Source organism: Thunnus maccoyii, chromosome 6, assembly GCF_910596095.1.
Source record: "Thunnus maccoyii chromosome 6, fThuMac1.1, whole genome shotgun sequence".
Lineage (NCBI taxonomy): Eukaryota > Metazoa > Chordata > Actinopteri > Scombriformes > Scombridae > Thunnus > Thunnus maccoyii.
In genome coordinates, this window is record NC_056538.1 from 18,629,093 (window position 1) to 18,653,640 (window position 24,548).

The 24,548-nt window shown below is 38.8% G+C and overlaps 2 protein-coding genes across 2 annotated transcripts in view; one reads left to right on the forward strand and one right to left on the reverse strand.

Moving 5' to 3' along the window:
• The window catches only part of si:dkey-103g5.4, a 49,397-nt gene that overhangs the window by 1,863 nt on the left and 22,986 nt on the right, over positions 1 to 24,548 (reverse strand). Inside the window, exons 27-33 of the mRNA XM_042414492.1 lie at positions 23,872 to 23,931; positions 23,666 to 23,782; positions 15,352 to 15,506; positions 14,803 to 14,889; positions 12,911 to 13,057; positions 12,513 to 12,698; positions 12,213 to 12,322 (exon numbers count right to left, since the gene is read on the reverse strand). Coding sequence (XP_042270426.1) covers positions 12,213 to 12,322; positions 12,513 to 12,698; positions 12,911 to 13,057; positions 14,803 to 14,889; positions 15,352 to 15,506; positions 23,666 to 23,782; positions 23,872 to 23,931 — 862 coding nt within the window. The remainder of the gene's footprint in view (positions 1 to 12,212; positions 12,323 to 12,512; positions 12,699 to 12,910; positions 13,058 to 14,802; positions 14,890 to 15,351; positions 15,507 to 23,665; positions 23,783 to 23,871; positions 23,932 to 24,548) is intronic.
• Positions 10,468 to 12,216, forward strand: LOC121898263 (transmembrane protein 91-like). Its single transcript, XM_042413238.1, has 2 exons — positions 10,468 to 10,655; positions 11,149 to 12,216. The coding sequence occupies exons 1-2, from the start codon at positions 10,542 to 10,544 to the stop codon at positions 11,284 to 11,286; spliced, it is 252 nt and encodes an 83-aa protein (XP_042269172.1). The 5' UTR covers positions 10,468 to 10,541; the 3' UTR covers positions 11,287 to 12,216.

The window sequence follows — 24,548 nt, forward strand, 5'->3', positions numbered from 1 at the left end:
TTAACAGCAGGTTCCAAAATTAACACCAAACGCCAACGCCAAAGGCAGGTAAATTTTGAGCTTGGGGGAAAAATAAATCAGGGTCACCAGCCAGGTGGCCAGAATCAATAATTCGGAATCAAAGCTCTGTCTCTCTCCTCTGCTCTCTGTCTGTAAATGTGCCTGTTTGCACAAGGGAGGGGCTAAGCTCCACACACGCTCACACACACAGTAGATAACATTAGGGACTCCCTAAAAACTTGGTGTAGGGCGGGTGGGGTGAGTGGCAGAAGTCAGTTGGAGCGGGAGTTTGCAAGAAATTTTGAATTTGGTTGCTGTTTATTGCTACACTGCGAAAGAGGAAGAAACAGGATGAGGCAAGCCTGGGAGGAACAGAGAATGAGGGATGGGAGGATGATGCAAGGAATCCTAAGACAGGATTCGCTAATGTTGTTGTAATGTTTGAGGGAGAAGGTGGAATAAAGAAAATCAACCCTTTAAAATTCAACAAAATAAACAGAGCACAAGTAGGTGAAGAGTGCTAGGGGATGGTAACTTGCTAATTGGGTGTAACACAGAGATCCAAGTACAAAGGTGAGAAAGCTACTGTGTGTAGGAAAAGTCAAAGTCACAAAAACAGTGAAAGTTGGAGAGCTGAGACCCAATGGGAGTAAGGAGATAATAACAGGGGTCCCCCTTATTGTCAGTATGAGGGAGCTAGTTGAAAACCTTAAAGTGTATCTCAAGACAACTTTATTTTGGACTTATTAAATATAATGTGAGGGAATTTGTCGCAGAGCCAATGAGGTGTTTCAGTTGCCAGGAGTTTGGGTACATAGCTAAGATGTGCAAGGTGTGGCGGTGATTATGAATATGGAAAGTGTGGATTGGGTATAAAACCGAAATGCTGTAACTGTGGAGGTGAACACAGTGTTGCGTAATGGGGATGTGAAGCAATGAAGTGAGAGCCTGCAGGACAGCAGATAAGAGCAAAAGTTAAAGTCTCTTATGTTGAGGCAATTAAGATGGCTGGACAGGAGAAACTGACAAGCAGGGGTTTGGGAAAGAGCAAACATTGACAAGTATTGTGAAAGAATTTGAAAAGATGATGTTGGCAGGGGAAAAAAACTGGTGACGTTCATAGCAGGGGTTAGAAATGCGACTGCAGATGTAAAAATCTAAATTGAAAAAATCCAGATTATTGTCAAAGCAGCTGTCCAACATCTGGATATGAGAGTTGTAAGATAGGAGGAAGTCAGGGGTGAGTTAAGTATCCAGGTATTCAGTATTCAATAACAATTTTAATCCTCCAGTGGAATGCTAGAAGTTTGATTGCTAATGGCAAGGATATCAAACCGTTCATCTACAGTTCATCCAGACCTGCTGTGTATCCATGATCATGGTTAAAACCAAGCTTAGAGTTAAATGGATATGTGGCAATCAGGCAGGACAGGAAAGATGAGAGTGTGTGGTTACTGACATGTGGACAGAAAGGAAGAACCTGGTGGTTATAAATTTATATAATCCATGCACAAAATTAGAGCTCAGCAGACTTGAGAAAAAGAGGAAATAAATAGAGGAAGCACTGTGTGGTGTGGAGACTTCAATGCACGTAATATGTTATGGGGGCGTGATAAATCTGATCACAATGGCCAGGTAGTGGAAGAATTGCTGGATGAGAAACACCTTGTTTGTATCAATGATGGCAGAAACACAAGGATTGATGTGAATACTCTCAAGGAATCTGTGCTAGATCTGACAGTAGTAACCAATACCTTAGCACCATTGTGTGACTGGCATGTGTATCAGGAAGGGATAATTGGCAGTGACCATTATCCAAAATACAATAAAATAAATATAGCGATGGTACAGACCACAGAGAGCACAGGTGGAAATTGGATTTTTGGAGAAGCTTATTGGGGAAATGTGATAAACATCTCAGATTAGTAACAATATGAGCACAGAAATGATTAACTGTAAAATAATGCAAGGTATAATACCAGCTGCAATAAATTCTATTCCCAAAGGCACAGACAGGACAAAGAAGAAATTAGTACCATGGTGGGATGATAAGTGCAAAGAAGCAGTAAAGAACAGAAACAAAGCATTCAAACTGGTAAAAAGACCCCATAATTTTCAGCATTTGATTCAGACAAGCCGAGGCAACGGTTAGGAAAACAATAAGACAGACAACACCACTCAGATAGGGGAAGTCTTGGTAATGATAAAGAAAATGGGAGGTGATAGGAGGGAATGGAACTACCCTGTTCTGAGCACTAGAAACGAAGTGACGATAACCAATAAAGAAAAGGCTGAGCTAATGGTAAACACCTTTGTCGCATACTAAAGTAGATTTAGGAGAGGCAAGAGCACAATGGACCCGGTTCTGTGTTTAGAGCATGAGGTTAGAAAAGCCCAGGTTAATAAGGAGACAGTGGCTGCAGTGTTTTATGGAAGAGGTATATGACATGTTATGGAGAGAAGGGTTGTTGATCAAGCTTCATCAAATGGGAATTGAGGAAACATCTTCAGTTGGATTTTGGATTTTCTAAGTGGAAGGACTATTCGGGTTAAGATAGGGTCAGCGCTCTCAGAAAAACATGTTGTAGAAAATAGTGCGCCCCAGGTGAGTGTTCTAAGTCCTAAGTTATTCTCAGTTATGATAAATGATATATTTAAAAATATACCTTTAGGCATGGGACGGCCTCCATTTGCAGATGGTGGGGCTTTGTGGAAGAGGGAAGGGTATCTAGAACATACAGTTAAACTACAAGAAGTGATAAATCAAGTGGAAAGATGGGGAATGGAATGGGGGTTTAAATTCTCTGTGGAAACAACTAAAGTTATATTCTTCACAAATAAGAAAATTAAGAAAATCGGGGAAGCAAGAAAGTTAGAGTTATATGGAAATAACTTAGAGAGAGTAAAATGCTTTCGGGGGGGGATTATTTTGACCCCAGGCTAACATGGAGATAACATATAAGAAGCATAGTGAAGAAAAGTAAGACCACCACTGTAAAAGAGACATCTGTAAAACTATTGACAGGACACCTCAAACGGCAAGAAGATTTATGACTCTTTCTATTATGAATTTTTGATCCATGGAGGTTTTATATTTGTTAAACTTTCCCCAAGCCAAGAAAAGTGATTTAAAAATCAATAACATCATCACAATGTAAAGTCTATGGGCAAAGCGGAAACTTGTGGGTGGAGCCAGTGGGGGAAACACTACTGTGCATATTCAGTGGGCTGCACAACACAGAAGTAAACCCGGAAGCTAGAAACTTTTTTGGCATATGCACCAGCTGAGCAATTCTCATTGGATTGAATGGGTGCCATTTTTGGTCCGGGATCCAGCTCTTATAATACAGTGGAAACAGCTTATAGTGATTACGTCCATCCGGGTCAAATTGATCACTATAAGCAGATGATTATTATAGCCAATTTTTTTTCTTTTTCTTAATTGTTCATGCAAATTACCATGTAATTGACATTTGTATATTTATTACATGAATATAAAGTAAGGAAACGGGCATCTTTGCTATTTACTTAATTTTATTGACTGTTTCAAAATACAGTACAGCTGTTTAAACGCTTGTTGTTTCGCTGCTGCATCTCATTGGCTTGTTTATGGTAGTTTGTCATAAGCTCATTAATTCATAATTCATTCATTGGGCCTGCCCCAGGTAGTCAGCTGACAGGCTGACGGGTTGTGCATTTCGGCTGCCAGGGTGGGGACCACAAGGGCGCTGCAGCGAGAAAGTTAAACCAGAATTAACTCTTGGGGAAACGCAACCTTTAAAACTGTACAACCCTGCCATGAGGGAAGACAAAAACATTACTAGGAAGAGGGAAGGATGTCTCTCTTTGTTTGATAACGTTAAAAGTAAAGTTAGGCTTTGTTGACGGCTTCCTGACTCATTTTAAAAAAGATGTGACAGAGAGAGAGAGAGAGAAAGAGAGAGAGAGAAGCAGTGGCCAGCGAGCTAGAAAGTGGATGAGGAGAGCGAGCAGTGGTAGCGAAAAAGCCACTGAATGAGAGGAATAAAATGTTTATGTCTGATTGTTTCACAGCAGTTAAAAATAAACACCCACACCCCAAACCTCCACACAACCCTGCGGAGGTGCGCTGCAATGCCTTCCATATGCCTTCTATATGTTCTCATGTCTGAAAAGACCCAAAATGAACACTGTAAGCCAACTACTTGATAGCCAAATTATTTAAACAGCATTTGTATAGGAATAATTCTGTCCCGAGCTTCTTGATCCATATAAGCAGTTGATCACTGTAACCGTGCTCACTGTAAGTAGTTTCCACTGTACATCCATGCTTTTTCCCCAGAGTTGTAGCCTCCATCACCCCCCACCCTCCTATAGCTGTTGAGGACTAAATATTGCCACCCACTCCCCACTCCCTAATTGCCCGGGAGCTAGCGTATGCGCCAGCTGAGCAATTCTCATTGGATTGAATGGGAGCCATTTTTAGTCCAATATCCAGCTATATATATATAGCTTGTCATATACAACAGACATATAGCTGTTGAGGACTGAGGACTAAATATTACCACCCACCCCCCACTCCCTGATTGTTGCTAATGCACACCAACACTTTATTACATACATCTAACTTGTTGTGCAATACCTTTTTTATTATTCATTATCTTGTTATCTTGTTTTTATCTTGTTCTCATTGCTGCTGGTCACTGAGAGTTACCAAACATAATTTTGTTGTATACTGTCAATGACAATAAAGTGTCTTATGTCTTAACTGTAAAAAGAGCCTGAATGGGAAATGATTGCATGTCTAATTTCCCTGCCTATATTTACAAACTGTACTCGCCATATCAGTTGTGAAAAGTGTCATGCCAGACTGTTATGTAGTGGAGTTTGCTATATAGTTGTGCTGTCTCTACTGTAGACATTATGTCAGCCCTTGCATTTATGTATTGCATCTTAATGTAAGAGGTCTCAGCATTTGCTATAAACTAGGGGTGTGCCCATATACAAATTCATTATTCGGCAAAGCATAAATAGTGTGTTTTTTACCAACATTTATTTCATACAAGTATTTTAAAAATTATTTGTTTTTGGGAAGAAAAAAAAAAGTCAAATATCAGCACACAGGTCGGTTACATCACTATCTCAGTCTCTCTCCTCTGCTCCGCTGTTACATCTATCAACAGGTCCCAACTAGGGGAATCCTATCAACCTGCCACATGACGTACATTTCCTTATTTGGACATCACTCCCTGAGTTGGGGGTGCTTGCCACAGATAAAGGTGAGCTACTGACACAAGCAAAGTACGTACAAGGGTCTCTCTGTAACCTGTTGTTCCCCTTCTCCTTTCCACAAAGTTAGGTTGTAAAAAAAGGCAATAAATGAAAAGTGCGAAGCAAGAATCTAGCTAGCTACAGGCATTTTGTTAGCGTTTCAGCCCTTGTTCGCATTTTATAGCACCAATTGTTTTCGTGGTTTTCGGAGTATGACACACTGTGCTCTGTCTCTATTGGAGATCATAACATCATAACATCCAAACACTTCTCTCTTGGACAAGCTGCCAGGAGAACTGAACCAACTGTTCAGTTTAATTTCCTCTTGCCTTCACCCCATGTCCTTCAGGTTTCAGTAAAGATTACATCCAACTTCTGCAGGTGAACGAGAATTGTTTTCATCACAAGCCTCTTCTTCCCGTGAAACAACACCCCTCCAAAACCATCTGTTAATACTGCAACTCCTGCTCACTTCCTGTCACTTTCTAACAGGCTCCCCCCACTTTTGCTTTATGTAGTACAAGTTATGCATGGCATGCAGGCATGTCAAACAGCATGCACACAGGCACACAAATTTACTGCACTGCACGAGATGGACAGCATTTAAAAATACTGTATATGATGACACAGCATGATTCAGCTAAGCTTAAGAATTTGATGTGTTTCAAGGATCCCACTGCAGCTCCCATTTTTCCCCAGAATCATACAGCTTAAGTGTCCAGCAACTGTATAGTTATTCGATTAGGAGAATCAGACAATGAGGATTAGTCTGGTGGAGGTTGCTTTCTAAAAATATAGTTAAACATGCTCAGTTTGTCTTTGCATGAAGACCTGGACAGCCTAACCATAACAATTTCCTACAGGCTCTTTTGTTTCATACACATTTCACTTATGCTTGCTAATATTAATACAGTAGATGAAGATTACGCACATTCCCTGTAACAATTTTAGCAACAAACAGAATATTTAATTCATAAAAAATGTTTAATTCAAGTTGTTTTGCTTAGCTCAAAACATTCCAGTTTTTGAGATTAAAAGCAATGCTAATGAGCAGGCAGTCTCTCATCAGATGGAAAGTCATAAAAACATAGATAAGCCTGTTTCTGTTTCTTGTCAGAACACCATGCTACGATGGTGATACGTTGCACTATGACGTTACTTTACTCGACTACGACTGCTTGCTGGTGTAAGTGCAACAAAATCCAGTGTTCTGACAATTTATGCTGTCTTGTCAAAAAATCCTACCATAGCACAAAACAATAGCAGAGTCTATTTTTCAGAACATTTTCTTTAAAACTGGCCAAATGACTTTACTAAAAATAAAAGTGTAATAAATAGTTATGTTTAAACATGTAAAAAATAACTTTGTTTGAATTTATAACTTATATTAATGATACAGCTCTGGTTTCAGGCACGTCAGCGAATAAAGTAAACAATAAAGTAAACATTTTGCAGAGTCAGGCTCTTTATGTGTGTGTGCATATGAAAGAGAAAACAGAGACAGAGAGCAAGCGCACATCCACAACTATTTTTTAAAAAATGTCCCTTTCAAATTTAAAATCAAACCTACGCTCTTGTCATGTATGTACATGCAGAACATGCACATGTTCATTTTCACACTCTACTCTATGCAAATCAGGGAGAGCTGTATGTGCTTGCCTTGAGTGAAAAAAAAGATGTGGTAGTTGGGGAAGAGCTTTGATTGTGTGATTACTTAATGCATACATATCCTTAGGGGGAATTCTTACAAAACATCTAAATTTTAATATTTTCTTTTTACTACAAAGTACAACTCTCAGGATGAGATGCATTCTAAAACACTAGCACTTTGCTTCAAGTGTGTGGTGTGTACAAAATATCTTTTTCACATGCTTTTAAATCACATAGTAACTAACTACCTAACTAACTAAGGTGTATCTATTGAATAAAACTATTGGAATTGTCTTATGTGTTCTGTAAAATGACCTCAGTTACTATGAGTTAAACAGACTGCAAAAGTAGGCGACAAAGTCAAGCAGGATGAGGCTCTTGAAAGAGTCATGAGGGGTTTCCACCTCCATCTTGAAGTCTTCCCTCTCACTATACTTCAGCCAGTCAAGCTCAAGTGAAGTTACAAGCGACGCCCAAAGACATGGCTGTGTTGCATTCCATAGCAGATGGTGTCTTTTTTTCTCTATACTGGTTGCTCACATACGTAACTGTTAGTCTCATTTGGCCCCATAAACCCCACCTATGAGGAATAAAAGGATGTAGGATGCCTCCCCCATCAGCCAGTAGTTCCAGACATTGGCCAACAAAGCATAACTCCCATCCACATAAACTGAGACAAAGAGCCAGTATAGAATCAGGCCAGGCCTGCGCTGTTGCTCCATCCTACCTAGGATGGTCCATCTTCAACACTTTATGTTACTGTCTGCCTCTAGGGATTGCAGCTATCGTCTGCTCCTGCAAGGTAGGTATTTTCTTCCTTAACATTAAACTTTTTTTAAATCTTCATCTGCTGCTATCTACTCTTGCATGCCTTGAAATCAAAAACTGCAAAACAATTTGTAAATAGCAAGCAATTTCAATTAAAAGTGAAAGTGAAGAGGGATAATTGTAATTTTCTATAATTTTACATGAACTGTAACTTGTAGTCTGTCTGGTTTGAGGCATCAGGAAAAAAATCTTGAGACTGCTCTGTTGTGACTGTGTTGACTGACTGCTCATAATGTAACCAGTTGGATTAATTTTGCATGTATATGGATATATTTTCCAGCTCAAAAATGTCTTATAAGTGAATCTGAATCACTAAATTACAAAAGTTAATCTCATTTTCAGTGTATGGAGCAGCTCACATTTTTTTCTCTTTGTGGCAGATTGTTTGAACTGAATGTGACTAAATTTGAGGATTTTATGTCGTCAGTCAAACACATTTTTTCCAGCACTTGAATAGCACATACAATGGAACTAATCTTGATCATTGCTTTTTAAAAGGCACAAAATGCGAAGGCTCTTGGGGAATCCACTAGAGCTGCAGAAGCATCGAGGACAGCCAAGGTCCTAAACATCATCGCACTTAAAATATTTTTGGCTGGTAAATTATCTCATGAATATATCATGAAAAACTGCTGCCATGTAGAGCCTTACAGTGGGTGAAGGAGAATTTAACCAAAAATCAAAGATCTCTGTGTGCACACTTTCATTACCGTTAGCTATAGAAACAGACTTCATTATATGATTATTTAAGGGATACACTTATTAGTAAAATTGTTGAAGAAACTGGAGGGAGAAGGCCTCAAAGCCTAAAAAGGTGATCCCTACTGAGAAAGCCTTGAGAGCTAAATCCTCCCATTAAGACGTTGACTCACTAAGTTTGTTGTGGATATGTATCCCCTTGTAGTGTTGCAAATAAAAATTACAAACGCACAGACAAAAACATGAGCTAAAATTCTTTTGTTAATGTTAATCTCACATACTAAAGTAAAGTGACTCATTCCTTCCATCTTTAGGGCTTTATTTAACTGGGATTATCTTTCCCCAGTTTATTTTACATCTTGTGTTACCTCTGTGAAGCATTCTGCCAGCTGGGATTGACAAATGAAAGGGTAGAGTATAATCCAGAGGACTGGCATTCGAAGGTTAAACCATTAGCAAAGATTTGGGTATAGACAGTAGGGACATGTCCCAACCAATGTTAAGGTGTGGCTTACTTGTTCATACCAATGTTTTTACCCATCTTGCCATTTTAATTCCACATAACATCAACGGTAAGACCTGTGCAGAGTTTGTGTGTTTTCTGCAAAAAGTGGGTTATTACGATAAAGAGTGAAAAGACGGATGGGGGATACTCGATGTGATTACGTGGCAACCTTCAACTTCAAACTGTGTGACACATTGTCAACTAGCAGCAGCCTGGCAGCAGTAGCAGTAGTGGAGTAGGTGAGGTAGAGAATTTGAAGCGGTTAGTATTTACAGTTTAAATGTTTCAAACCTTGCAGAATTGGTGAGCTGCAGCCTCTCAGGTAAGCTCTGATGTCTTAGTGAAAGATATAGCCAAGAGTTTAGGAGTTGAATGACAAATAAGACAAGCAGGAGCTTTGGAGATGATTAAAAAATATCAATCAACAAACTGAAAGAAAGACAGAATTAAAGAATCTCAGGTGAGGTTTGAAAACCACAGCAGATAGTTGGTTTAAAGAGAGCAGCACATTACCTTCAGGCTTTCATACATTTACTTTTGTAAATTTTACTGTGATGATCTCTGAGTTATCAATTTCAAATGTTAATTTTGGTCTCAGATTTCAATAAAATAAAATGCAAAAATCAGTGAAAAATTCACAATACAGCTCTGGTTTCAGGCAAGTCAGCAAATACATATTCAATAAAGTAAACATTTTGCAGAGTCAGGCTCTTTAGGTGTGTGCGCATGTGTGCATATGAAAGAGAAAACAGAGACAGAGAGCAAGCGCACATCCACAACTATTTTTTATAAAATGTCCCTACCAAATTTAAAATCAAACCTACGCTCTTGTCATGTACACACATGCAGAACATGCTCATGCACATTTTCACACTCTACTCTATGCAAATCAGGAAGAGCTGTATGTGCTTGCCTTGAGTGAAAAAAAAGATGTGATGGTTGGAGAAGAGCTGTATTTGATTGTGTGATTACAAAAATTTAATTAATTTGAACTTAATGCATACATATCTATAGGGGGAATTCTTTCAAAACATCTAAATTTTTAATATTTTCTTTTTACCACAAAGTACAACTCTCAGGATGAGATGCATTCTAAAACACTAGCACTTTGCTTCAAGTGTGTGGTGTGTACAAAATATCTTTTTCACGCTTTTCAATCACATAGTAACTAACTACCTAACTAACTAAGGTGTATCTATTGAATAAAACTATTGGAATTGTGTTCTGTAAAATGACCTCAGTTACTATGAGTTAAACAGACTGCAAAAGTAGGCAACAAAGTCAAGCAGGATGAGGCTCTTGAAAGAGTCATGAGGGGTTTCCACCTCCATCTTGAAGTCTTCCCTCTCACTGTACTTCAGCCAGTCAAGCTCAAGTGAAGTTACAAGCGACGCCCAAAGACATGGCTGTGTTGCATTCCATAGCAGATGGTGTCTTTTTTTCTCTATACTGGTTGCTCACATACGTAACTGTCAGTCTAATACAGCCCCAAAAACCCCACCCATGAGGAATAAAAGGGTGTGAGAGGCCTCCCACATCAGCCAGTAGTTCCAGACATTGGCCAACAAAGCATAACTCCCATCCACATAAACTGAGACAGAGAGCCAGTATGGAATCAGGCCAGGCCTGCGCTGTTGCGCCATCCTACCTAGGATGGTCCATCTTCAACACTTTATGTTGCTGTCTGCCTCTAGGGATTGCAGCTATCGTCTGCTCCTGCAAGGTAGGTATTTTTTCCTTGACATAAAACCTTTTAAAATCTTCATCTGCTGCTATCTACTATTGCAGGCCTTGAAATCAAAAATTACAAAACAATTTGTAATTAGCAAGCAATTTCAGTTAAGAGGAATAATTCTAATTTTCTATAATTTTACATGAACTGTAACTAGTAGTGTAGGAAAAAAATCTTGAGACTGCTCTGTTGTGACTGTGTTGACTGACTGCTCATAATGTAACCAGTCAGATTAATTTTGCATGTATATGGATATATTTTCCAGTTCAAAAATGTCTTATAAGTGAAACTGAATTGCTAAATTACGAAAGTTAATCTCATTTTCAGTGTATGGAGCAGCTCACTTTTTTTTCTCTCAATGGCAGATTTGTTTGAACTGAATGTGACTAAATTTGAGGATTTCATGTCCTCAGTCAAACACATTTTTTCCAGCAATTGAATTGGACATGCAATTGAACTAATCTTGATCATTGCTTTTTAAAAGGCACAAAATGCGAATGCTCTTGGGGAAACAGCTAGAGCTGCAGAAGCATCGAGGACAGCCAAGGTCCTAAACATCATTGCACTTGTCTGTGGAATAATTTTGATCATCATTTTCATCGCGATCAAAGCCACAGCATAAACTGCACTACAGCTTCGAAGGTGTCCGCTTTTGCTGGCAGACGTGTTGGAATCTGAGCAACGCCTTTGTTATGGACTTCCCCTCCCCCCCACACACGGCCACTAAATAGCAACAGATGTCTGAATCAGTGTGTACATACAGATTGTACACATGTGTTGCTCTATATACTGGATCAAGCTCCCATAAAAGAGGAATGAATGCCATTATAAAGCACTATTTGTGGTGGTAAAAACCAAAAGCATGTATGATTCGTCTAAGGAGAAAGCTGTTTCTGATTTACAAGGTAATACTTGTTTTGTTACAAAAAAAAACAAAAAACACTTCAACATGTATGTTTCTGTGATTAGTGATTATGAGAACTGAAGCAATGTCATAAATAATGTTCACTGAAAAAAATACAACTAACTAAACAAAAAAATTGGAAGGCAAAGTAATGCTGCTCAAAATCTGTTTAAATAATTCAGAGAAAAAGATGATAGATGACTTATTTTTTTCTTATTTTATTTTGATTTGCTGAGCTTATGATGTAAACAAAAATTGTTTAAAAGTAAGTAACAAAACTGATTAAAAGTAACACTCGAGATTAGACACGGGGCCAGGTTGAACAAAATGTTCTGAAGTTGGTCCTCATGTTGTACAATCATTTTCCTGAATGTCCATGATTTTAAGGATGTAGTTTGGCTTTTTGATATGTTCTGTCTGTATTTTCTCTAATAATCTGAGTAGTGCTTTGCCTTTCTGTTTAACATTAACTCTGTGTTTGCATGACTTCTCTGATTGTATACAACACCACATAAAATATAACTTGCTTATTTGGCGACAATTCTGCCTGTATTTGTTTTGATGTTTATGTGTCAAACTGATTTGGATTTTAAATATGCATTTTTACATTGTACACCACATTTGAAGCATTAAACTCTGTTTACCAAATCTGGTTTTCGTTTTTCTCTGCTGCAGAGCTCTTCTCTCTCAAAAGTCCTTCAAGATGGGAGAACAGAGATGTTTCTCTGTGCATCCTCTGAAGTTCCTCAACTTCCTGATCCCATAATCACAAACAGACACACAACAAGAAACACACGAGACAGCTCTGGTTACTCTCCACTTGACAAGTATTATCTTGCCACTCTTCTACCTGAGTAATCAGAAAGAAGTAGTTAAAATAACAGCTAACTGCTGAACTGTGCTGTAGCTAATGATCATAGTTAGAGGAAATATTCTGTTCTTACATCTTGAGAAAGCAATCCTCTGCTTGGTTTTTGTAGCCTGTCAAGCAGAGAAGCAGCATGAGAGCCTGACAGATTCCCCAAAGGGGCCTCTTGGTCCTGGAACCAAACACATAAATTGGCTTCCTGTGTAGAGTGGCACACACCCAGTCTTGCCTGAAATAGCTCCCCCAGACCTGCCTGCAGTACCTGTGATGCACATTAAACAAAACAACAAAATTAAAATTGACATTATGCCAACACCTGACAATGGAATTGATAAAAATCCACCTATCGATAGTGAATCAATTAAAACTGCTGGAATTTCAAAGTTCAGCTCCACCTGAAAAAAGAATGTACTCTCAAAGCTATTTTTCCCAGACCATTAAAGATTCATGCAGACTTTGGACGTTTGTCTGTACCTTAAAGAAAAGCCTCTGGAAGGCAGGACTGGAGTCAGAGCTCATGTCTTTAATTTTGACATGGGACAGACAGTGGAGCAGGAGCAAAGAGAAGCCTCCGACCGACTGGAGCCTCTGGCGACGGACAAAAAGCGCCTCCTCTGCCTCCTGTCAATAGAGGAGTCATGCACACGAATCTCAATTATTCTTAGTAACACACTGCAGCTGTACAAAGACTAATACATTCATAATTGATTAATAAAAAACAAGCACGGTATCACATAGCACTGCAATGTACAATACAATCTTGGGTGTCATGCCATCTTGAGGGAAGTGAAAGGACTTCTGTGACTAACTGGAATAAACAAGAGAAAGTGACTAATTCAGCGATACAAACGTCTTCAAATTCTGTTCGAATGCTTATTTGTCTCCCATAAAGTGCACTAAATAAAGTGCATGAAGAAAATGATAGACGCTTGTACAAATGAAACCCATCTATGGACTGTACTATATAAGCAGTACATATACAGATGTATAGGATATGCTTTAAATATTGGAAACTGTTTATTCAAAGCCTGTGTTTGCCCTGCCATGGGATGAAGTGGTTGCTCACAGAGTCCAAATAACATCTGCAGCTGATATCCTCCTCCAGTTCAGTGAATCCCCCTGAACTCCAAAGGAATCTGAAATACCAAAACCTACCCCAGAAACAAACTTTATTACCCTGAGCCCAGGAAACCTGAAGGTTGTGGAATTGCTGGTTATTTACTGATTTGAAAGGTCTTTTAGTCTGACCTCTCTCCCTTGTGAACAGAGGGGGGTAGGAACATATATGGAGTCTTTTGTGTCTGGAGATCAGCAGGGCTCAGGAGGATGTTGTATAAACCCTTTCACTATTTAGACTGTTCAATGAATTGCCCCCTCAGCACTAGTGAAGGCTCCAGAAAGATGTAAACAGCAAGTTGGTGTTCTGCTGTTGTCTGAACTGTTTTGTTGTGATATAAAGGTACTGTGAATAAAAAGCAGATTATTAATGTTGTCAGAGTACATGTGGGAGTGCTGCTACATGTAGGCTAGTTTGTTCCATTATTCCCCTTTTCCTGCTGCTGCATTCACTTATTCCCTTATTTACTTTAATTTGTCAAAAGTATTGTAAGTATTCTCTCTCATTACTTGTTAGTTTTGCAGAACATTAGAACATTACCAGTAAATGTCCTGCATCCAAATTGTTACTTAAAAGTAAATAAGTATTAACAGCAAAATATACCTAAAATATTAAAAGTAAAGTTATTCATTATACAAAAGAATTGAGCCTGTGTATGTTATTATATGTTATAATACCATATTATTATTAATGATGTATGGAGAATTTTGGTCAAGGTGGAGCTAATTTTAACAAACTTTCATACTGTTTAGTAGATTAATCTAAAACAATGTATGATGATACAGTTTGTACGTTTTATAAAATGTTAATTTGTAAACTAACCAATAAGTACACCTGTCAGATAAATGTGGCCAATAAAAAGTAACATTTCCCTGAAATGTGGTGAAGTTCAATTCTAATTAGCATAAATTGAAAATAACCATTGTAGATTAATCTCAAACAATGTATTGTCAAGTAAAATAAAATGACCTCAAAATTGAATTTAAGTACAGCACTTAAATACATTTATTTTGTTACTTTCCACCACTGACAGTATTACAGTTGTCCAGGGGTTCATTACTCATAAATCAAAACAGTATCCAGTATCCAACACAGAAGACATTATTTTTACTAAAACAGGAAATAGCACAGTTATGTGTCATCTTCAAAAATCCTGTGATATGGGATGTATGTTTGATATCCAGCTCTAAGGGGTTTTGTTTTTTTTGTAAATTCAACTTATGCACACAGAAAAGAGCTCCAAATTTACCTGATAAAAGAAGGAATTTCTGAAGGCGTTATTGAAGTAGTTGTTGTTTGGAAGACTAGCTGCTATCTGAAGTGAAATGGCTGGAGTCTGTGAGGAAAAACAATAGAAACCCGATCCTTTTTATTACAATATGCCTACTATAGACCTGCCCATAATAAAAATGAAAAAAAAATATATATATACAAACAGATTCATAAAGCCAAAAAAACAAAGCAGAATAAATTAATAAATACATTCGAAAAAGACGAAACATCAAGTATACAAAAAAGCTATGGAGTCTGCCAGCTTGAATTCTTTAGGAAGGTCAGATTAAAGCCCCAGAGCTCTCACAACATAGGCCAAGTCACCTTTAGTCTTTAACCGTAATGCAGACTTAGTTAGAAGGTTGCCTGCCTGAATACCTCAGGCTGCACAGAGGCTCGTCAGGAATTAAAATTTAAAAGATTGCTCCGAGCCAGGCCACTCACAGCCTCAAAATTAAACAGTAAAATCAATTCAAAAATGAATAGGCAACAAAGTTGAAAGTAAGAGTGAAACTATGGTACCAACCAGTTTTAGACTGTGTAATGTGTGCATCAGGAATAGTCCGTGCTGGTAGACCAGGAATTCTCTGGGGTTGAGGATTGAGGGCTCCAAAGGAATCAGCTCTCCCTCACATTCCCACTGAGCATCAAGGATGTCTACAAAACTCTTCTTGCCTTTGTCTACACAAAAAGCAGAGAGAACACACTAGAACAAGCAACTAGCCCATAACTTACTGTACTGTCTATAATGTACAGAGCACATGCAGTGGTCAGTATACAGTTACTTTGTATGCAAAACGCAACAAAACATTGACGGTTCAGGATTTTTGGAAACTACAATATGAACCACAAATCTGTTAAATCTGTTAAGGCTGCACACACATACATCACACACATCAAAAACTTTAAAGTTCCCTTCCTCTCAAAAATGTGTTGTTCTTCTTCCCTCCTTCAGTTGGATGTTTGAGCTTCACTGTGCAGAATGATGTATGTGCAGAGTTTGACACTAGATAGCAGTTTTCACATTCATCTGCTGAAGGGACAAACTTTGTCTGTACCTACGAGCAAGATTTGTGACATCTCAACTAGTTTGGAGCCAATCGTGTGCCAGTATTCAACTTACACAAGGGTGATGTGGAGACTTGAAACCTCCAGTGCACATACACTGAGAATGGACTTTGCAATGAAGTAATAAACTTCAATAAACTTTTAACTATCTAATATTAATATTAAATATTACTTAGTATAATAGAGAGTAAATAAATATTTGCATATTCATAGATTCTGGAATTTTTAATGAGGAAGAAGGAGTAGGTGTCATTTTAAGGATTTTAATGAGATAATCAGGTGTGTATGTGGCACTGGCCCACCCAGCCAAGCTTGATCAAAATACATTTTGTAACAATAACTATAAAAAGTATAATATAAGGAAATAAATAAATATAAACTCGAATTATTGTGGACTTGACATGTGTGTTGAATTTGTTATCTAATTAAAGTGGAACTGTTGAAACAAGTTGTAAGAACAGGGTTGCCAAATCTCACGCCACACATGTCTTTTCTCACGCCACGTTTTCATCTTTGCTTCCTTGTTATTTTAAAAGGCCCCATGGCATGAGAAATACATTTTCCCAGTTTCAATCCTGCCCTGAGTCTTTCCTCTTCCTGTAAAACGGTTACAAATGTTTGATGACTCATATTGCACTCAGGGACATTTATAAAAATTCTTCCAGTCAAGTGTGACTCTGGATGTGTAGTATGGAGGACCACAAGGGTCTTGCAAATAGTAATAAAGCATTTAATTAATTAATATCTAATTGTGCAATAAAACAGGAATTAATAAATTAGTTTACAAATCAATTAATTAATCCATAAATTAATCTACTAAATTACAAAGTAATTCATTATTTTATATTTTAATGGGCAATAAAAAGAGGAATTATAAAAGAATTTACAATGAAATAATTCAATAAATTGCTCAAATTAAAAAGAGCAAAAGCAACTTTAAAATAGTCAATAAGTACATCATTTAAAAATGCATGAATGTATTCCTAAATAAATAATGGCATTTCAATATCAATTTGAAAATGCAGTTTTAAAAAGAGAAATCAAGAAATGAATTTGCAAACTGAGTTAAGGAAACAGCTTTTAATCAGGAATTTAAAAGCGCAATTCCCTTTCCAATTTGCATTTCCAATTCCTCACTGCTTTTCCTTTTCCTATTTCTTTTTTAATCTTTCCATTTAGCCTTTTCATGACACTTTGGTCCCTGCACTGCTGAAACAAAGCAAATAAGTCTACCTCGGAAGCCCCCCCTCCTGTCAGCTTCTCCTGGTCTTCCTAATAAAAGTTCTGTTGAATCTCATCAGTACAGGCTGTTACATCATGTCGGTGGTTTGATTGTTTGTTGTGATACTCAGGCTTTATTCTAACAAATGTGGGCTCACTATGTTGTATGTATGTAAATAACGCTAGCTCTGGTGAATCTGGCAGTTCATCCCAGTAACTTACAGAGCAAACACTAACGTGATGTCAAATACTAGTATCAATAAATAACTCTCTGGACGGCCACAGAGAGTTTGCCAAGTGCTGGAGCAACAAGTGCAAATCTATAAGCTGCTGCCAAGACAACGCACACTGTTACCTCAGTAAAGGTGAGTTAGTCCAGCTGTTAGCATCGCCCCTGTGTAACTTAACGTTGCTCAGCTGCATGATTAAAAGCTGTTTTCTTAATTCAGTTTGGGAATTCAGTAGCTAGCCACACTGATCATATAAAACTGCAGTTCACCATTTGTCATAGTGGTTAACAGAGCAATATGGAGAGAGATAGGCAGAGATGTGTGTTTTGATATCAGTGGACAAAAACTTTGTTTTCATCTCCAAAACAATGTGGCTAAGGTCTAATTCATTCATCTCTCCCTTGTCCTCCTCCTGACCTAACAACGGGTGAGGGAGGTGTGTGTGCAGCCCACAGTCCTCTGTAACTCTGTTTCTCTAGAGCTTAACTCTAAGCCCCGCCCACTTTTTAACAGTCCAATCAAACCCTAACCCTAAGCTAAAGACGCTCTAACTTCTGTTTCATAACTATCTCTCTGCACATGCCTAAAACTAACCAAGTGGGTGTGTCATACAGTAAAGTGGGTGTGTAAATACTGTGAGTCTGCAGATAGACCTACTTGACTTTAAGCGTGTGTGTTTGTGCTAAACACAAAAAAAACCTAACACAAAGCAGCCCGTAGAAGTCTAAATAAGTTGATTTCCAGTGCTGAACATTTAAATATTTGTTAAATTCAGACACTTTCACATTGTGATGAAAAGCTCTGCTGTCGGTCCTCCTCTCACTGTGCTGTCAATCTTCTCCACACAAACACTCACACCAAAAACACAAAACAAAAAGTTAGAAAGCAGCGCCTTCTCTCACTGGTACAGTTCAAATCAGTGAGCCACACTTCCAGAATAAGGTGACAAAATCTGATTACTGACCTGCTGCATGTAAACAAGGATTTACAGTAACCGGGTTACTACAGTGAATGTAAACACATTGTAAACACATTGTTTAGTTTCACTACAGTGAATGTAAACACATTCACTGTAGTGAAACCAAACATTTCAAACCTGACCACATCTGTTTGGATTATAAATGGATTTTTATCGACATCATTTATTCTTTATTCAGATTGAGTGGCCGCAGTTTGTCAGAGATCGGCTAAACTGGTTCTGGGTCTGTATTAAGAAGATCATTTTTCAGATATTACTTCTATTTCGATAGACTTGAGAGACTAAAGTGGTGAGTGTCTCATGAGGAGCACAAATCTTTCTTATATTCTTATATTATGTTTTGAAGAAAAATATGTGTAATATCTGGAATGTATCTCAAAAATTCTACCCAATAAACACAAATTAGCAAAAAGATAAAGTCTTATGAAAAAGGCGTTGGTTCACAAGGCCAGAGAGAGGTCCAGTGGGTCAATTTACCAGGAATAATGTTCATTTTATTATTATCATTTTATTATGAACGTTTAATTATAAATGTAGGGTAAAGTCCCTGCATGTTTCGAAGGCAGACATGACAACCCTCAAACAACAGACCAGCTCTCTCTTCCACCCCCAGGAATGCCGGCCAATATCACATAAGTGAGAGTTCCAAACTCCTCACTGATCAGACCATGTAAACACCATCCTGAAAACCATAAGGATTAGATAAGGAACCCCCCATCTCCTGCATGGTCACTAAACCAGACCACTGACCCAAACCACCTTTGATCCTTCAAGCTACAAGAGCCAGCAAGATGGAAAGACTAATTCACACCCCAATGTGAAGTGATAGTACCACTTGGATAAACAACCCCCACCACTGGCTATCACAACTCACCTCTGAGAGCCAGTCACACACAGAGACGAGCTGGCACCAACTTTAATCCCACTGTGTACTGATTTTCAGGACTTGAATAACCGACTCAAGAACTGATCACTGGATAAACCAGCAAAACAGCACCAGGCAGCTTGTTTAGTATGCTAAAGCTACTATCAAAAATGCAAAATTAGGAATCATGCAATTGCTAAATTGTAAATACTTTGATCAAAAGAATAACTGCATTCACGAGTTGAACTGACAGACTCTGCTCCCCCAGAACTCTGCAACCCCTGGGATTGGCCGGGATGAAACTCCTGGGTGGGCAGACCGAAACTTTAAAACAGTCTCTTATCTTCAGATATTACTCTAGTTGGATAGACCTGAGAGACTAAAGTGGCAAGTGTCAGATGATGGGAGTGACTTGGTGAGAAGCATAGATTTTTCTTATCCTACATTTTGAAGAAAAAATTGTGTAATATCTGGAATGTATATCAAAAATACTACCCAATAAACACAAATTAACAAAAAGGAAAAGTCATAAAAAAAGGTGTTGGTTCACAAGTCTCTTAGCTGACTGAGATCTTAGATATGAATGAGACTCCAGGCTGCTGGCTGTTTTTTCTTGCTGGTTTCTTCTTGCTTTTGTCTTTGTCTTCTTGCTTTCTGCCATGCAGATGGAAAGCTTGTATTTTGCTAGTCTGAAGATGTGATTCAGAACAATAGCAGGTGAAATCTCAGAGTCTAGAGTCATGAGTTAAGAATCAAGACCAGGAGAGCCTAAACCAGGAGTTCTCCTTCATTGGGAACTTTTCAAATCCGGACCAGCTGACTCACTCATCATTACAAGATCCAGACTCCAGCCTTTCACCCCAGCACATCAGACTCCATTCTCTGTGAGAGGCCACCCTGGGGAGCAAGCATAGTATGCATGCTTTCATAATTTCTAACTTCAATTGGGAATTCAGAACTAAGCTGTTGTACATCTGTTTATCAGGTCTCTCATACAAACTACACTATAGATAATCCTTCCACTTTTCATTTCAATCATACACTAGCCATAGCCTTGTGTACCAGTTTCCCTTTCCCTCTAGTGTTTTGTTTGTAAAATGTTGAAGTGTTTAGTACTTGTAGCTGTAGTATTAGTAGTACATGTGTATGTAAATAAAGTGAACTTATTTGTGACCTATACCCTCACAAAATCATAATTAAGATGAATAACAATCATAATTCTAATTGACCTCTCTGGTGTAGCCCACCAGGAGGAGTTATGTTGCAAATAATTTCATGTTGGAGTTGTGCACAATAATAACTCATAATTCCCCCATAAAATCATAAAACTATTTGAGTGTGCAAATTCCTACATGAACACCCGCCCCATGGGCACAAATCTCACTCCAAGCTTAAGTCCAAAGTTTGCAGCAATGTGTGGGAAGTCTCTGGACATGCAGACCTTCCTGAGCTGCCTTCAGCCAACTAGCTGCTTTTCAGGTAATGTAATGCTAATAATGTCATGTAATGCTAAAGCTACAACAATGGCTACACAAAGTTTTAATGTGTTATTTGAAAAAAGTTGAGGAAGAAGAAATTCCGCTGCCTCCATTGACCAAGTCCACCATACTCATCAGCCCACAACTTGATCAGCCGGCCGCTTGTTCCCTGGCAATATAGCTCTTTCTCCCAGTCAGCCTGATGTGGGTTCACCTATAGTCACAGGAAGAAGGGGTGCTGGGGGAGCTGTGGGCTCCAGGTGGCTGCCAACTTATAGGCCCATTTGTGTTGTTGCAATAATTATGTTTTTTCTGTCGGTTGCGAGCTGGTCCAGCAAAAATAGACCTTGCATATAAAGATAGTGGATTGGGGAAAAGAACTGGGCGTGAGATGCACGGCTCACTGACCCGGTTGACGCATGCCGGTTAGAATTGTCTCCGGCAGCCGGACTACTAAAAACTGTAGTTATAAACTTGACAGGACAGAGGAAACTCTCCAGAGGAAACCAAATTAAACTAGCTTCTGAAATAATTTTTTAGACAGCTCTGATAGAGCTCTGGATTTATCAGTAGGACAGCTGCTTCACTCAATTTCACTGTCCAAACCGGGGCTGTGTGTGACCTTTTGGATCTGTACAAACACACTGACCATTAATTTACATAAGATTCTGACTGATCCTGTCGGCATGTTGGGAGATTTAAATAATCACTGAAGTTACACTGCTGTGTCTTGTGCATATATGCGCACAGCGTCTCTCTCAATGGGGAGACACGCTTATCGTTTCTGCTGTGGTAGGATCGCGGCAAGTAGCCTATTTAATAAACTCATACATTTTTTGGGAAGGTGTGTTTAGTAGTCAGCACCCCTACACCCCCAACTGATATCATCACTCGTGGCTATGGGTTCACCTGCTGATTTATGTGTCATTTATGCACCACATTCACATCCAAATTTGTATGCATTTCCAAAGGTGCTTCTCATTACAGTGGTATGGATAGTTTTCTTGATTCAAGAATAGAGTGTAAGGATGCAGTTTTCTGTAAAATGTGCAGATTTGGTTATTCATGAGCTGACCACTACTGAAGCAACAATGACTGTAGGTGTGAGAGAAAATTGAATAATAGGTTATCATTTTATAAATCTTTTGTATACATTTTACAAATGTTGTTCTTAAACTAGGTCTTCAGTCATTTAACAGCTGTTCCACCTGTTTTGTGTCTGTTCTAAACTTAGTTCCTTGCTCTGTAAAATGAGACAGTTGAGTGTTTTACAGTTAGTTTATTTTGTTGTACTTTTGTGTGAGCCAGTGGTAACAAATCATAGTTATGCAGATTTCTATGTCCTCCTATGAAATCCTATTCCAAGGCTAGTTGAACTCTTGAACTTGTTTCCATCACGGGATCATCATATGACCATACTTGTTTATAAGAAGGTGTAACTGTTAGTGGAAGTGTCCTTTTAGGGACCTGTTTTGAGCTTTGCTCTGGGGAGGTATAAAACTGTCTGGTTTGTGTTAACAACCTTTAGAGAAAGGGTTGGCTTTAGGGAAGAGGCCAGCTGAACAACATGCTTTCTCTCCAAAAATACAAGATGATTGTATTTTCGTTTTGTGTTTTGTATTTGGACATTTGTATAATTATTACTGATAGTGTGATGGATTGTACAGTGTCTACAACTGCTTCAACAAGTATTAATGTTTAATGCCTTCTTTATGTCTTTGTGTGGTTCTTGAGCAACAATGAAAAATTTCCACTACATAGGCTACAATGAATGCACTGAATGAATGAATGAATGAATGAGGGTTGTGTTACATGTGCGATTCCTGTCTAAGTTAACACTTTCTCTGCTGTCTGGGCTTATGTTTAGTTGCCACTTTGTGCAATAAAATTGTTAATTAACAGTGCCGTGCACTGAAGAGCCGATGAGCAGCTGGTCTTTCTGGTACAAATATACTGTGTTTTAGATTGGATAGGCTATAACAGTTGCTTTTTGTCTATACTGTTGTGTACAGTGTTTATACTGTAGACTGCTCTGTTGGTTGAGCATGTTGGATAGGCAGTGTTTTGCTGTTTTTGCTTTTGTGATGCAGAATATTGCAAAGTAAACTGGTCGCTCATTTTTCAGTTTGTCTGTATTTGTTCTTTTTTCTTCTTCGAACTTTTCAGCTGTCAGCTTTTCTGGGAAAATATGGCCCACCCACTTTTGTATTAGCCCACCCAAAATACCGTGTCTGCCTATGCCACTGGAGATAATTAAACTTTTTTTGTGGAAAAAAATATAAGATTAAAACTATACCGATCATTAATCAAAGTAGAGTATTTTATATACATATTAAAACATGTCTGGGGGGGATATTTAAAATAATTACTTTATGTGTTACATGTGGAGCTAATGATTTAATTTTTATGATAACAAAACCCTGTTTCTTAATAGTTACACCAGGATCTAGTTTATGCTACATCATTCGACAGTGCCTTAGTAAGACTGAGCTGATGAAAGTTATCTAATTAAACCCTGAGTCCCTGAAGCCAAATGAACTAACATATGCCTGAACACTTGAGGTTCAAAAAATGTCTACCATCTGGGCTTCATCAAGGCTCTGGAGACTGGGGAAAATGGAGTGGGCAATAAAACATACAGGCTGTGTTGAAAAAGAATACACAGTACTTTAAGCAAGGTTGCATTCTGCTCTTTTCACAAAAGTACACTATTACATACTGTAATGGGACCCTTATTAAGTATTCATAAATACTGAAGAAATATGTTAGAGCCTTATCAAGCCTGTATTCAAGTTTTCTCCAGGTAGGTTTGATTTGGGGATAAAATATCTCTAATGTGTGTGTTATGCTAGGTTGCCTGCGAGTACTCGATGATTATGCTGTCTACATGTGCTGTATGTGTGTGCACATGTACTGTATATATGTGATTTTGTGCAAGTAGTTGGTGCCTGTAGGCCCATTACTTCAAATATCGACAGCCCCAACTGTGTCCGACCTACCACCGAGATCTTCTCCAACAAGCCCTGCCCCACAGGCCCAACACTTAAGCTGTAGCTCCACGCCCTTCAACAGCTGGAACAGAGGAGAAAGCTCCAGCAGCCTGGTCCATTCCTCTTCTGGGGAATAAAAGCAGCACGGATTGATTAAGGTAATGTGACACAAGTCCCATATTCTAATTACGTGTTATTTCACATCATGATGTTACCTGAAATTGTGGGGACAGAGATATGTGCAGGCTGAGCAGACTCTTTCAGAGGTTGGCTCTCTATGAGGAAATTGAAATCTGAACAATCATTATCATTTAAGGCATTTTTCAACACTTTGGAACATTTTCCTGGAATCGCCATGAGGTTCAGAGGTAACCAGCGGACACTCCAGGAAGTCACTGTTCCCGGCCAAGAAATAGTCAGTCACAGACACCCTATAAAACTTCAACTTATTAATCAATCACCCACTAAAATTTGCATGTACACATTCAGCCAATCAGGACGCGCCTACTGATTACGTATGTCTCACAAAGTACATAAGGCAGCACTCTGCTGCTGCTATCATCCTTTTCACTTCAGCAATGGCGAGTCTGCTCACTGACTTACCTCTCCACGGAAGGAGTCACTTCTCTAGCAAGCTCGTTCCTGCCAATCATGCCTCATTACCGCCGCCGCCAGGCATCTCTTCTGCTTCCGAGTGCCTCTGATAGGACCATGCAGAGAGTGGCATGATGCAGCCACTGCCCTGTGTTCACTGCCGAGGACTTACTGTGATTTAACGCCAGCAACGGTGGGACCATTTTCAGATGTGTGAGGTCTTGCTCTGCTGTGACAACAGCAACCCGGAGCTCAAGACAGATCCCCACATTGATGACGAGTCCCTCACTTCATCTGG